General features: G+C 50.7%; 1 protein-coding gene across 1 annotated transcript; it reads right to left on the bottom strand.

The window, feature by feature from the left end:
- Positions 1-12,029: 12,029 nt before the first annotated feature.
- LOC101014585 (putative uncharacterized protein FLJ41423) lies at positions 12,030-13,950 on the bottom strand. The gene is given in 2 exon segments (XM_009186237.4): positions 12,030-12,728; positions 12,731-13,950. Coding segments are annotated over 2 exon segments (498 nt in total). The 5' UTR covers positions 12,957-13,950; the 3' UTR covers positions 12,030-12,456.
- Between the last annotated feature and the right edge of the window lie 1,797 nt (positions 13,951-15,747).

Genomic DNA, 15,747 nt, shown 5'->3' on the forward strand with positions numbered 1-15,747 from the left:
CACAGGTGCTTAATGAATAGATGCTGAAAGAATGAACTCATCATAGGAAGTGCCTGGTGGAGAGTAATGCGGTGCCGGCCATGAATAACAACAGCTGCCTCCTATAAGCACCTAATAGGTGCCTGGGCTCCCATTGGCACTTTACACACTTTACTCCTGTTCCTTACTTGTTCTTCATGGTGTGTGTGGATGCGACATTCAGGGCTCGATCGCTGTCTGTGGACTTACAGATGACAGGAATACAGAAGTGAAGGATGGGTCTCACACCATGCCTGGCATGAGACGAGCCCTCAGTGTTAGCTCGTTCCCCAAGATGGCTCAGTTCTGCTCCCCCTGGGACTTCTGACTCTTCTGCAAGGGAGAAAGCTGCCAACCACAGAGATGTGTGCTGGACAGAACAGACATTCTTGTGGGTGTGGGTTGTGGCTTTGTGGTTAGGAGAAAATGAAGGGGCTGGGCCTCTGGCTCTAAAAGGAAAGTCCAGGGAATCAGGTTCCTCTCCAGCCTGCTCAGGGCATCTCAGCACAGCCTAAATCACTGTCTGCTGAGAGACCGGCAGAGGTGGTATTTTTGAGGTTAATGCCCAGTGAGATTTGGGGGTTGGGGGCAGTTGGAACATTATCTGTAGACTCGGCTGGCCGGGGAAATCCTGACAGTACTGCAAAAGTAAACGGTGCTTTCCTATAATTAGATACATATTTATTTTAAAAGGTTATAATTTCCTACTGGTTTGCTGCTTGATAAATACAGAGTTTATTATTTTTTTTCTTCACTGCAGCTCAAGAAAAACAAATCCAGGTTTGGACATGAATAGGAATGTCATGATGACTCCGGGCAGCAGTTTTCTTCCAAACCCCACCAAATGCAAGTGCAAGATTGGATGGGCTGGAGTGAGCTCGGCATGTATAAGATTTTGGGGGCAGGCAGGGAGAAGGGCGAGAGGAGAGGGCTTTCTGAGTATTGCTTATAAAGAGTGACATAATTACTGCCCTGCAATTCCCTCCTACATGCTGGTACTCCTGCACTACCCTCTGCCTGGGATGCCCTTCCTTTTCCATAGCTAAATCCTGTCAATGTATGGTTGAAAGGCCACCTCCTCCAGGAAGCCGCTGAGGATTCCTCTGCTTGGCAAGAACTCTTTATTCTGAATGCTCACAGCCTGTCCCCAGTTCCTCTAAGGTAGTTGCCACAGTGCATTGTGGTTACTTGGCATTGTACGTTGAACTGTCTCCACCTCCCCAACCCCCGAAGAAAGAGATGTTGAAGACCCAACCGCCCAGCACCTGTGAATGTGACCTTATTTGGAAATTTGGTCTTTTCAGACATAATTAGTTAAAATGAGGTCCTATTCAATTAGGTTGGGCCCTAATCCTATATGACTGGTACACTTATGACAAGGAGGAGAAGCGATACAGAGACAGACACACAGGAAGAAGGTCACGTGATGACAGAGGCCAAGGCTGGATTACTGTGTCTGCAAGCCAAGGAACACCAAGATGAATGGCCACCAGCAGAAGGCAGGCAGGGGCAAGGACGGATTCTACTTGGAGTCTCAGAGGGAGCATAGCCCTACTGACACCTCAATTTCAGACTTCCAGCCTCCAGACCTATGCGCAGATGCATTTTTGCAGTTTTAAGCCACTCAGATCATAGCGCTTTCTTGTAGCCACCCTGGGAAGTGAATGCACAGGAGGACAGGTCATTTCTTCCTCCTGGAGAAGGCTCACTGCCATCACAGCGTATGGCACAGCATAGGTGCTGAATCGACATCTATTGATGAGTGAATGGTTGGATGGATGGTCAGTCCCTGGAGAGGAGGATCCAGATCTGGCTGGTCTTTGTGTCCCCAGATTGCCTACTAAGGACAAATGCCCTGTCCTAGTTCATGTTCCCGTGGCCTCCAGTCCGGATCTCCACAGTGGCCTCCAGTCCAGATCTCCACAGTAGACAGTCAGCTGGCCTCCGTGCCTCCACTCTCATCTCCCAGCCAACTTCCTCAAACTTTGCTGAACTCTTGGGTCATTCCAAGAGTGGAATAGGACTTTCCAATCCCTGGGCCAATGCCCACACTGTGTCCTTGGTCTGCAGTGCCCCTTCTCCCTTTCCCACCAGGTAGACCCCCACCCATCCTTCAAGCCTGAATGCCAACATTCGCTTCTCACTAGCTTCCCTGAACCACCGCCATCCCTCGTCCCTGGCAGAATCACGTGTTGCCTCCTCTGTACTCCCTGGCTTTCCATGTCTGCTGCATCTAGGATAGCTCCTGTCACCCTGGCTTAGCTATTTGTTTGCTTCTCTGTCTGCCCTGCTGGCTTGTCAGTATCTTGAGGTGAAAGACCCTTCATTTCTCATCTGTGCCCTCATCGTGCCTGCCAACAAGTGGGGACATGTGGGTGTCTGAGGAATGAATGAGATGATTGGGTGCTTGAAAATCAGGCTGAGTGGGCTGGGTGCAGTGGCTCACGCCTGTAATCCCAGCACTTTGGGAGGCTGAGGCCAGTGGATCACGAGGTCAGGAGATCAAGACCATCCTGGCTAAAACAGTGAGACCCTGTCTCTACTAAAAATACAAAAAAATTAGCCGGGCGTGTTGGCACGTGCCTGTAGTCCCAGCCACTTGGGAAGCCTGAGGCAGGAGAATGGTGTGAACCCAGAAGGTGGAGCTTGCAGTGAGCCGAGATCGCGCCACTGCACGCCAGCCTGGGCGACAGAGTGAGACTCTATCTCAAAAAAAAAAACCACACACACACACACACACACACACACACACGCACACATGAAAATCCGGCAGAGTGGGGAGGAGGAATGGTCCAGCCTCCTCTGTGGGGGCTCGTTAGGTGATTTTCACATCTGCGCCAGCTCCCTCCCAGGGCCAAGTGTCCCAAAAGACGAGTAGGCTTCTGGGGAGACCTGACAGGCAGAGCTAGAAGGGGCTTTAAAGTGATTTCCTGGGCTGGGTGTGGTGACTCATGCCTGTAATCTCAACACTGGGAGGCCTGGGTGGGAGAACTGCTTGCTCCCAGGAGTTTGAGACCAGCCTGGGCAACATAGTGAGACCCTATCTCTACAAAAATGAAAAAATTAGCTAGGTGTGGTGGTGCATGCCTTTGGACCCAGCTACTCCGGAGGCTCGGGTGAGAAGATCGCCTGAGCCCAGGAGGTCAAGGCTGCAGTGAACCATGATTGTGCCACTGCAGTCCAGCCTGGGTGACAGAGTGAGATCCCATATCCATAAATAAATAAATAAATAAATAAATAAATAAATAAATAAATAAATAAATGTATGTGACTTCCTAGCCTGCACATCTCAAATCAGAGATGAAAGAACCACAATCAGAGGAAAGGAAGAGGCTTGCCCCAGGTCACACAACCCACACGGGGGCATTCTCAGCTCAAAGTCACAAGATTTGACTAGTGCCTTGGTGTACTGGTGTATTAGTGTGTTGAGTCAATACAGCTCTTCCACATGAGGGGCTAGAATTGGAGGATTCGATGGGAAAGAAAAAGGGATAAAAGATCTAAGTCCTTCAAGAGGAGATGAGAGCTTGGACTCAGGTGTGCTTACTATGTGCTGGCCCTGGGCTAGGTGCTTTGACACTTTATTCGGAAGTCTCAGCACAGCCGTAGTAGGTAGGTAGCATTTACAGGTTAAGAAAGAGAGGATCAGTTGCCCCAAGTCCTACAGGGAGAGCTGGGATTTGAACCTAAGCCTACCCTTCTCCAAAGGCCATGAGCTTCCTTCTCCACTGTAGTGGCTCCTCCTGTGAAGGGTACCGGAATCTGGGTCAGCTCAGCCTCAGAGGTGGCAGATCCTAAAGGGCAGCAGACTCTGTTTTCTCAGGTGCCTGGAGACCATCCTTGTGGTGGTGGTGTTGTTATTTTTGTTGTGTTTGTTTGTTTGTTTGTTTTGAGACGGAGTCTCACTCTGTTGCCCAGGCTGGAGTGCAGTGGTGCAATCTTAGCTCACTGCAAGTTCCTTCTCCTGGGTTCACGCCATTCTCCTGCCTCAGCCTCCGGAGTAGCTGGGACTACTGGCGCCCGCCACCACGCCTGGCTAATTTTTTGTATTTTTAGTAGAGATGGGGTTTCACTGTGTTAGCCAGGATGGTCTCGATCTCCTGACCTCCATCCTTGTGCTTTTTAAGTGGAGGAGAACACTCTGGAGTGCCCAGGACCTTGAAGAAGCACCTCTTCCAGGTGGTACAGTTAAGGCAAAAGAGAGGAGGAGGATAAGGATGCAGGCTGGGGGCTCAGGCTTGGAGGGTTCTATCCACAGTGTGATGGAGCTAACACAAGCAGCCACGTGGCTTTGGCCACATTAATGGGGGTGGAGTGTTTGGAAGGAAGGAGGTGATTGCTTGGGTAGGCCTTGTTGGGGCCGAACAAAAGCCTGAGCAGAGTCCACTGCTGGGGCCTCATGCTGAGAGACACGGCTTGGTAAGAGGGCTGGGGATTTTTTATCCTAGAGAAGACACAGCAGGAAATGAAAACTGTCATCAATACCTCGAGGGCTCTCCAGTGGATGAGCAATTAGACAAATTCCTTCTGGTTCTGAGAGCTGGAGTGAGGACCCACAGCTGGAGGGTACAGCTAGACAGGCTTCACACTATCGCCCTTCTTCCAACACAAGGCGCTGCTTTGGAGGGAGCCAGGCCTCCATCCCGGGAGTCATTCAAGCGAGATGGGTCAACAGGTGACTCAGCGTGAAATGATGGGTGGGACCAGGTGCCTCACCTCTGAAAGAGACAGGAATGCCTGGCCCCAGGAGACGCTCACAGCTCCACTCTCATTCTGAGTTTTCTATGGTGATACATTAATTACTTCCTAATAATTTAGATGCCCTGATCTTTCTAGATTTGACTAGTGCCTCTGAATTTCCCCTGATAGTGAGGTCTGGGAATCTACACCTTAAAGTGATTCTGGTATGCAGCCAGGTTTGAAAATTACTGTCTGGCCAGGCATGGTGACTCACGCCTATAATCTCAGCACTTTGGGAGGCCGAGGCCAATGGATCACCTGAGGTTGGGAGTTCGAGACCAGCCTGACCAATATGGAGAAACCCTGTCTCTACTAAAAATGCAAAATTTAGCCAGCCTTGGTGGTGCATGTTTGTAATCCCAGCTACTCAGGATGCTGAGGCAGGAGAATTGCTTGAACCCAGGAGGGGGAGGTTGCAGTGAGCTGAGATCGTGCCATTGCACTCCAGCCTGGGCAACAAGAATGAAACTCAAAATAAATTTAAAAAAAAGAAAGAAAGAAAATTACTGTCTGTGAGGCCATGGGGGCAGCAACATCCCTCATCCCCTCCCTGCAACCTCCATTATACACTCAGTAACCAACATGCAGCCTTCAGCCCCAGGCCTGAGCCAGGTCCTGCACTGCGGCAGGCTAAGAGGCTTTGACTGGCTGAGGCGGAGGTTACACCTAGTGGCTGGTGGCTTCCCATCATGATCTTCTGGGGAAGTGGGAACAAAATCTTACTACTGTGTGGTCTGGAATCCAAGATGAGTGGCAGCCTCTCCGAGGCCTGGGATATGTGTCTGGTACATTTGCCAATAACAGGGTGGGATGGTTCACTTTATGTGTCAGCTTGGCTGAGCCACGGTTCCCAGATCCAGAGTTAAACATCATTCTAGCTGTTTCTGTGAGGGTGATTTGGGGTTGAGATTAACACTGAAATCAGTGAGCTTTGAGTAAAACGACTGCCCTCTGTAGCATGGGTGGACTTCATCTCATCAGCTGACGACCTCGATAGAACAAAAGACTGACCTGCCCTGAGCAGGAGGGAATTCAGCCACAGACAGCCTTTGAGCTTGAGCTGCCCCATTGGTTCTGCCAGCCCATCCCGCAGATTCTGAACACACCAGCCTCCATCATTGTGTGAGCCAATTCCTTAAAATGAATCTCTCTCTATACACACTCCATTGGTTCTGTTTCTCTGGAGAACCCTAATACCCAGGGACATGGACCAAGGCGATCAGCAGAGAAATCACACAAAGGCAAGCTCTCTGGGCACCAGGAACTGCCAGGCACAAAGGAGGCACAGAGAATGTGAAAATTCATTCTGGCCAGGCACAGTGGCTCATGCCCGTAATCCCAGCACTTTGGGAAGACGAGGCGGCTGGATCACTTGAGGTCAGGAGTTCGAGACCAGCCTGGCTAACATGGCGAAACGCTGTCTCTACTGAAAATACAAAAAATTAGCTTGGCCTGGTGGCATGTGCCTGTAATTCCAGCTACTTGGGAGGCTGAGGCAGGAGGATCACTTGAGCCTGGGAGGTAGAGGTTGCAGTGAGCTGAGATCATGCCACTGCACTCCAGCCTGGGTGACAGAGTGAGACTCCATCTCAAAAAAAAAAAAACAAAAAAAACAAAAAAAACTCATTCTGCCAAAGCAATCTCCCTCTGCTCTGAAGCCGGCTTCAGAAATGCGGCGCACGGGCAGGCAGGGGGAAGCACGTGAAGCTCCTTAGAACATCCTTGGGAAATGCAGAAGGAAGCCAATCAGAGACCCAGTCACTGGGGAGCCGGCAGGTGGGCCATGACGACTGACGGACAGTGTGCATGCCTGAACCTGTCTGGACCCAGGAGGGGATGCTGAGAGTAGGGAGTGGAGGGAAGAAGCCTCCAGGTGACTTGGAAAAATTAAATAGAGACAGAGACCCACAGAGGCCAGGGCCCACATCACCATGAGATCCCAGATGAAGAAAGTTCAGGGAGAATGCTCCCAAAACTCAAGACCCTCAAACCAAAAAGACCTTGAGGGGTCATTCAGTTCAGTCCTCTGCCTCCAGACTGGACAGCTGGCAGCCCAGGGCAGAGAAAGCCTTGTGATGGGAGTATTTGCAAAGAATATCAGAGAGGGAGGCCGGGCGCGGTGGCTCAAGCCTGTAATCCCAGCACTTTGGGAGGCCGAGATGGGCGGATCACGAGGTCAGGAGATCGAGACCATCCTGGCTAACATAATGAAACCCCGTCTCTACTAAAAATACAAAAAAATTAGCCGGGCGTGGTGGCGGCGCCTGTAGTCCCAGCTACTCGGGAGGCTGAGGCAGGAGAATGGCGGGAACCCGGGAGGCAGAGCTTGCAGTGAGCCGAGATCCGGCCACTGCAGTCCAGCCTGGGCCACAGAGCGAGACTCCGTCTCAAAAAAAGAAAAATAAATAAAAAAAAAAGCATATCAGAGAGGGATGGGAGGGGAGAGGAAGGGAGGGAACCTTGATGCCCGTGATGGCCATGACCTTGGAGGTTTTTGAGCATTTCCTGGGTGCCAGGCACTGAGCTGACAGCTTTCCATACATTGTCTCATTGAATATGAATGAATATGAAGTAGGTACCATTACTGTCCCCACTTTACAGATGAGGAGACTAAGGTACTAGTGAAGTAACTTACACAGGTAGAAAGTGGTAGGACTGAAATTTACACCCAGATCTACCTGATTCTGAAGTCCTTGTTCCTTATCACTGAGGAAGAAGAGAAGATAAGGGAGTTGGGGTGGGAAGAGAAGGAGCACAATTCTGTTATTTGATAAAGAAGTAGGCCCAGGAAAAACAAAGGACGTACTTGGGGCCTTGTGGCTGGTGGTGCAGGCTGGGTGCGTGACTGAAGCCTGCAGGGCTGGACCGGGGCACACAGGACCATGATCCGAGAGAAGCAGGCCCAGCAGCCTGAGCAAGTGTGTTTTCAGGCCCTAGAGAAGGACTTGCTAAATCTCTCTCCTAACAAACCTGGAATTCCACTGTTTGTGTCCTCTTTCTCCTGGATTTCTCCTGGAAGTTTGAAAACCCCAGGGAGGCAGGGCACACGGAGTCCAACTCAAATATCTGCAGTAGGAGTACATTCGTCTGGTGACTTTTTCCAAATCTGGTGATCTAACTCCAAGCTACCACCTTAGTGTGGGCCTAGACAACAGGTTGGAGGAAAAGCCACAGCAAGGGCTGGCCTAGGGAGCAGGGGAAAGAGGAGGGAAGGGCATCTAGATGCACCTTGAGGTATCCCTCAGGCTCCTTAGATCAGCATTTCCTAAGCCAAAAGTGCCACTTTCCTCCTCAGATCTGATCATCCACCCTGGCCAATGATGCTGCAATTCTGAGAGTCATCTCCGACTCACCCTTTCTCTCTCCCATCCCATCAACAACAAGGTCCTGCCAATTCTGCCTCCTAAACAGATCTCAAATCCTCCTACTTCTACCTCCACTTCTATCACTCGGTCCACACCATGGTTCCTCACCTGGATGAAGGCCACCATCTACTAGCTGGCCTCCCTGCTTCACCTTTTGCCTCTCAACCATCCATTCTTCACTCAGCAGCCCCAGTTGTCTTTTTAAAAGACAAACCCTGTCAGGTCTCTTGCCTCCTGAAAACTTTTCCATGGCTCCCCACGGCTGGCAGGAGAAAGCCCAAGCTGCTAAGCAGTGCATAGTAGGTCCTCTGCTGTCTGACAGTCCCTGCCTGCCCAATCCCACCTCCTGCCCCTCCACCTCAGGATGCCCCTGACACTGGCCATCTGGGCTCCTTGGGGCTCCTTCCCTGAAGACCTCACACTTTCCTGGCTTTGCACATGCTGTTCCGCCTTTGTGAATTGTCCCTTCTCCCCTGTCCCCTATGCTGTTCTGTGAAACTCATCTTTTAAGATGTAAGCCAGGCATCATCGCTTCTGGGAAGGCTTCCTGGATCACCCCTTCCCCATCTGCAGGCAGAGATGCCCCAGGTTCTCAGCACATCCCTCTCCATCTGCTTTAATTACGTGTGGACTTGTCCGTCTCTGCCAGGCTGTTGAGCATATGGGAGCCTCTGAAATAAGGATGGGGATTGGATCTTTCTCATTGCCAGTGACTAGCTCTGGGCCTGCCCCATAATTACAGCTTGATGAGAATCTCTGGAATAAAGGCAGACATACAAGCAACCATGACGTCGGGCAGGAGGTGATGAGAGATGAGATTATAACGAGAGGTACAAGGGCGAAAGAGGAGATCGATTCTAAGTCTTTCTGGAGGTGGTGGCATCGGAGCGGGGTCATAAAGCACGGGTAAGCTTTCAATAAGCAGAGATGGAAAGACGGGAGGCAGCTTGGGAGCTCCGCTAACCATTTGTATAAATGCACTGTAGCTGCTGGCCTCGGCAGTCAGGAGCAGACCTGAGACCCAACCTTAGTAACCAGTCCACTGGGAGCGCTGACCTTGCCCTTCCAGTCATAATATTAAGAGTAAGGGATCCAGATTCCCAGGGCAGATTGCCTGTCCTTAGGTCACTGGAAAAAGAGAGAAATTTGAATGTTTAAATACTCTGCCCAGATTCTCCGTTATTCTGATTCACTTCCCTTTATTTGCCCTGAAGCTTAGTCCCACTCAAACAGTGCTCCTTGTTCATTCCCTCATTTTATCCTCTGTAGGCTCAAAGTGTGAAAGCAGCTAAAAGGGAACCAGAGCCTGGGGTGGGCTCAGAAGGCCCAGAGGCTAAGCCTTTCCTGCTTCTTCCTGAGACCCTGTGTTTTTTGGGGCTATACAGAGACGGGAGAAGACAAATTTCTTTGCTAAGAAGAGTATTTGGATGTGTTGACAAGGTCTCTATAGTAACCAGGAAATTGAACAAGTGTGGCCAGAAACCCACAAACAAGAAGGTGTATTTTTCCCCAAAATTGGTCAGCTGTATCCAGGAAGCCGGTGTGGGGCTGGGGCTTTAGCCATGCATGTGAGTGATTAGAAGCCAAGAAACCATGCTCCTTCACTGGTTGGGATTAGGAGCTGAGCTGAGCACTGAGGCTAGCTTGGTGCTCAGGAGCACAGAATCAGATTTGCCTTGGTAGGCAATTCAGTCTTGCTTTTGATCAAAGAATAAGCAATAAAAACCAAAACCAACAACAAAACAGAGAAGTAAAACAACTCAAGATAGAGCAATTGAGTTGGGTCAACTTTTGGTATCTGAGAAATAACAGAACCCTGCTTCTAGAACCCACTCTTGAGGGCCAGATAGGGTGGATGAGGAAGGAAGGTTACAGACAGCAAGGGAGGGGTGGACATTTTTGGAGCTTCTATGTGCTAAGCACTGGATTCTGCCAAAATTGAGGTCAAAGAGCACAGTGGTTAAGAGTGGGGTGCCAGAGCCAGGCTACCTGGGCTCAAAATCTACACTGTCCTCTCCAATTTTGTCCCTGGGGTTTGTTTAACCATCCTGAGCCTCCATTCCCTTAGCAGCAAACTATGAGTTGTGATGAAGATTAAATGAGCAAATACATATAAAGAGTTTAGAACCCAACCTGACACATAGTGTACGCTCATTAAGTTTTAGTATTATATTAACTTGTTGAATCTTCACAATAACCTATAGGTTTGTAATTTTACTCTCCTCAGTTTGTAAGGAAGCAGGCTCAGCTCGAGAAATCCCCTGCCCAGGACACATGGTTGGCAAGAGGCAGGAATGGGACTCAACTCCAAGTGTGGTGGGCCTCCTCACCCCTCGATGCCTCTGGTAGGAGCTTGCTCTCCCTATGAATCTGGATAATGACCTGGCTCTTTCTAGTTCTTGGAGTTTTGTTTCTATGAGGGAGGCTCCATTCACCCCCACACATGACACCATGTGATGGGGCTCACAGAGCAGAGTGAGCCTCCCTCACAGTCACAGGACAGAGGGATCAAGACAGCATCCCATGGTCCTTTCTCCCTGTGGCCTCCATGGCTCCTTGTCACCCAGGATGACAGACAGAGCACTAGGTTGGGAATCAGCAGGTGTGGGTTCCAGCTCTGCCGCAAACCTGCTGCATGACATTGTGCAAACCAATTTCCCCATCTTAAAAATGAAAAGGTTGGATTTTGCCATCCTGAGCTCTCTGAGAGTCTGAGTTTACAATTCCGGGGATCAGAATGTCACCTCTCACATGCTAAAATGAAAAGGTGAGCATTTCAGCCAGTTGACTGCAGTGAGAAGAGATCACCCATCCTCTCAGTGCCCCGTGGAAGTACTTCCATTTAGGACACATTCTACATTCAACGGGTTTTGAGAAAAACCAGGGGGTGGAAGTAGGGAGAGAACCACTATTGACTTTGCACACCTCAGGCCCTGGGATTGACATTTCCACACCCAAGAACCAGTGACAGCAGCCCGATGGCACCGGGAGTGTTTGTGATGCCATCTTACAGAGGAGGCAACTGAGATGCAGGAAGTCAGGTCTTAGCACCGACATCACTTTTTGACCCAGGTATTTCTGAATCCAAATAGATGCTCATTATAAGATTATAAGCAAACAACAGATTGCAAGCAAAAATAGTGAATTCCTTTTTTTTTTTTTTAAAGCATTTTGCTTTTTAAGGGCCAATCTTCTCTTCATGTGCAAAATGGGAACCAAGATCTGGGTCACAGCTTACAGTCTCAAACCCCAGTTGTCCTGGAAGAAAAAAAGGACTCATCAGGGCCTGGAAAGCTTGTGTCTGAATCTCCAGCAATCCATGGCTGGCTGATTTCTTCTAAAGTCAGCCACGTCGGAGCCTGGCGGGCTGCAAGACCATTTCACTGGCGGCGCAGAACCCATTCCCCATGTGTTTCCCACCACCCACGGTTCTCTTGTCCTACCTGAGTTCCTCCGTGGCAGGCAGTTTACCAGAGAGCCAAGCACCAAACAGGGCCATGTGTATCTGGCCTGGTCCTCTGTACAGCTGGAGGAGCCACGCCCCTTCCTGCCCTTCCTTAGGAAGCAAAGCACCTACTGTCTTCCCAGCAGAGCCAGCGCAAGCATGGGCTTGGGAATGGAGCACACCTGCCTCCCCAATCTGGCTGTCTCCCCTTTAAAAATCATGTCCCTGGGCCAGATGCAGTGGCTTATGCCTATAATCCCAGCACTTTGGGAGGCCAAAGCAGGCGGATCACCTGGGGTCAGGAGCTTGAGACCAGCCTGGCCAACATGGCGAAACCCCGTCTCTATTAAAATACAAAAATTAGCTGGGCGTGGTAGCGTGTGCCTATAATCCCAGCTACTCAGGAGGCTGAGGCAGAAGAATCACTTGAATCAGGGAGGTGGAGGTTGCAGTGAGCCAAGATCACACCATTGCACTATAGCCTGGGTGACAGCGAGACTCCATCTCAAAAACAAAAACAAAAACACATAAACAAACAAAAATTGTATGGTCCTACACTCTCCCTCTTTGGCCTTTAGCTTTATATTAGAAAAGTGGGGGTACTATTTCCTTGGATAGTTATATATAGATTTAATGAGCTCAGAGCTTTTAGATCCAGGTTTCACGGAAGTACCAAAGTGTCTGTTAGGAGTGGGGAGGATGAGAAATGGTGAGGGACAGGACCTTAGGTGCCCCATCCCCTTCCATCAGAGGTGCTTCCCTGCTATTTGTTTTACACGGCCAGGTTAGGCCTGCGATTTTGGACGGAGGAAAGCGTCATGCAGCTGAAAGAAAGCAGAAAGACCGCTACTCTGGTTGTTGAGGAAATGCTGGGCACCCAGCGGGCACTTAATAAATGTTAGCACTTTCCCTCTCCTCGCCCCCATCATTCTCCCCTCTGGATTCTTTATTAGATGGCTCGGCGAAAACCCGGACCCAGATAAATGGAGAGAAGGCAGCAGGCAGAAGATGGAGTGCTTTTAAAATACCAAGCGAATCACTGCAGGTGTGGAGTGCCTGGAGGGCGCTGGGGGTCACGGGGGCTGTGATCCAAATACGACGGGGTACAGGCTCACTGCAGCTCCACACTGAGGGCCCCTGCCTGCAACCAGCACAGAAAGGCTCCCCAGAAACAGGGGAACCGGCCCCTGCCCCACCAACGCCATTCTCAACAGGCTCACCTCCTCCTCCTCCTCTCCTGAATGGAAGGACCCAGAGGAAAAGACAGCGCTCTGAAACATGCGAAGGGGCACAAGGGGTGGGGAGGCCCAGTGGGCTGACCTGGCTACTTCTTGCAAATAAGCGGGGCCTGCTGCACTGCGAGGGCACCGAGAAGAAAGAGCTGCCATCAACCCTGCCCGGTTTTCCCGGATCCTCTGAAAATGGATCTCCCGAGAGCAGCTCGGCAACCGGAGCCACAGCGCCACCTACAGGCTTCCTCCTGCCATGCAGTTTGCCTTCAAATGCTCCTTTTCAGCTTGCAGGTATTACATGCTAGGTATGCCAGGGGTCGGAGCTCACATCAAATCCACTGAACTGCGAGGTGTCGTGTTGCTGATATGCTCAGACAAATGAGTTTGGCGTAGAGAGAACGGTCGTTGCTAACATGTGTCTTGCAGGCAGGGTGTCAGGGCTGCACTCCGGGCAGGAAGCTGGCAGAGTTGACAGCCAATCTCCCATCTTAGTGATGGGGAAACTGAGGCCAAAGTTTACAGTTACACAGTGAGTTGGAGACAGAGCTAGGACCGGAAGTATTCTGTGCCTCTCCACTTGGATGGCTGTTCACCTGTTAATTCCGCAATAACTGTACTGTGACAGCCACCACGGGCCTGCAGCACACACACTAGAGAGTGATTCCTTTTCACTCAGAAATGTCAGGAGATGGGGCCAAGTTTAGAGGTTGCAGCTACAGATGAGCCTCTGAATACGGGCTCCATAGGGCCTGGGGATAGGCCCCTGCTCTGAATGTGGATGTGAAAGGATTTAGTTCGCAGAACTGACCTTCCCTCCTACACACCCTCATGCTCATCCTCTGCATCTAGCAAACTGTTCACCATTTATGGCCCACTCACAGGTTGCTGTCTTCCAAAGCCTTCTCTGATCCCTTCTCCCTGCCAGTGGATTGTGTCATCTCTGCCTGTACCACCACAGTACTTATTTGAGACATTGATCATTGAACAGATCCCCCTGTATTATGATGATTTATGTGTCTGTTTGTCTAAATGGAGAGTTCTGGTGTCTCCAAAGCTCAGCCCAGAGCCAGACACAAAGCAGGTGGGCACTCCAGAAAGGATGGGTAGATGGATGGATGGGTGGGCGTGTGGGTGTGTGGGTGAGTGGATGAAAGGGTGGGTGGATGGATGGGTGGGTGGGTGGGTGGATAGATGGATGAGTGGGTGGACAGCAAATGAGGCACACCTAGAGGAAGGGGAACTACTCTATTCTATATTCTAGAACAGGGATAGCATCTGTTTCTAAGGAGACCTGCATCTAAAAGCATCTGCTTCCAAGTCCAAGTCAAAAAGCATAACAGGACGTGCATGTTAAGGGCAGTGGGGCTGGCCCTCTCCTCCTCCTGACTGCCCCTTCCCCCTGGTTTCCCAGATAACCTGTTAGAAACCTGCCAGTGGTCCTCAAGGTGTAGTTCCCTGAATGCCTGAACCAGAATCGCCTGAAGAGTTTGTTAAAATGCAGGCTCCTGGGCCCTTCCCTCAGAGATTCTGATTCCACGAGCCTCAGGAAGGGCCTGGGAATATGTATGTTTAAATCAGCACCAACCAAGTGATGCTGATGTGAAGGTAAGTTTGACATCACTCATCAACACAGTACAAGGACATGCCAAAAACTGCTTTTGCTGATGGTCCATCCACAGAGGCTTAAAGAAATGACACTGTCTCACAGACACCAAATGGTAGAAAGTGCCTATGGAGTCTTCAAACATCTAGAAGTCCAGGGAGAGGGAGGGCTTCCAACTCCCTCCCTGCATCTCACCCCACCCCTGTCCCAACCCAATCCTGAGGGGGCTGGCCCACTCCCTAAATAAAAATGGTCTTCCCCTCCCCAAAAGCAACAGTAAGCAGGGCCTGCCTTGTGCTCCCCACTCCCCAGCGAAGCCCACAGTTGGGGGGCTTTATTCCCTGTTTACCATGGCAGAGAAGCCAGCAGCTGTTTTCAGTGTCTGTTTCTACCTAAACACATCTCACACTCCCAAACATGGGCTCTGCCAGCAAACGTTAGCAGACCTGGAACACGAGTACCCTATTGGGTGCAGGCTGGAAAGAGCTCAAGGATGAAGACAGGACCAGAAGATGGTTCTGGACGGGGGCACAGCCAAACATCTTGGCAACTATGAGTGGGCAAGCAGCCCTCCCAGGCCAGCTGGTAAGCTCCGGGAAGGAGCAGAAAGGGCCCATTGGAAGGCAAAAGAAAACAGTGCCATCCAAACATCTGTTTGTCTCTGTGGCCCAATAACCTCAGCTCCAGCCACACTAGGTCTTCTGTTGAATACCTACTACGTGCCAGGCCCTGTATTTGGTGCCTTACTATTTAGGTTAATCCCCACAATAGCCTTAGGAGACAGATAACATCGTGATGCCCATTTCACATACAAGGACACTGAGGTTCAGGAAGCTGAAGTGACTTGCCCAAACCCTGAGGGGGTCAGGCCAGATGCAGAGTCAGAGCTGGAGTCCAGGTTCCTCTGCTTTTCCAGCCTCCCTTGCTGTAGCTGCGCTGTTCACCAGGCACATGCCAGGTAGTCTTGCCCTGTCCATGCTGCTCCTCCATCCAGAATACCTGACCTCTGGTGCCATGAACATAGTCCTTCTTGTTCTTCAGAGTCACAGGCCACTTTTTCCCTAAAGCCCTCCTGGATCCCATCTCCCATCCAAATAGAGAAGTTAATTGCCATGTTCCCACAGCACACTGCTTGGCCTGGCACTCAGCCCCATTTTCATCTGTCTTACAGCTGCTGAGATACACAACAGTCCCCCTAAATCTCAATCTCCCACCCCCACCTCTGCTGCTGCCACCACCCAGCCTCTGCCCATCACATCCCTGTCCCCAGCACCTACCTCAGAGCCTCAGCAGGCTTCAGGCTGACCCTCTGGGGCACCACACAGGTTCAGGGCCCATATGTAG

The sequence above is a fragment of the Papio anubis genome, chromosome 12 (genome assembly GCF_008728515.1).
Source record: "Papio anubis isolate 15944 chromosome 12, Panubis1.0, whole genome shotgun sequence".
NCBI lineage: Eukaryota > Metazoa > Chordata > Mammalia > Primates > Cercopithecidae > Papio > Papio anubis.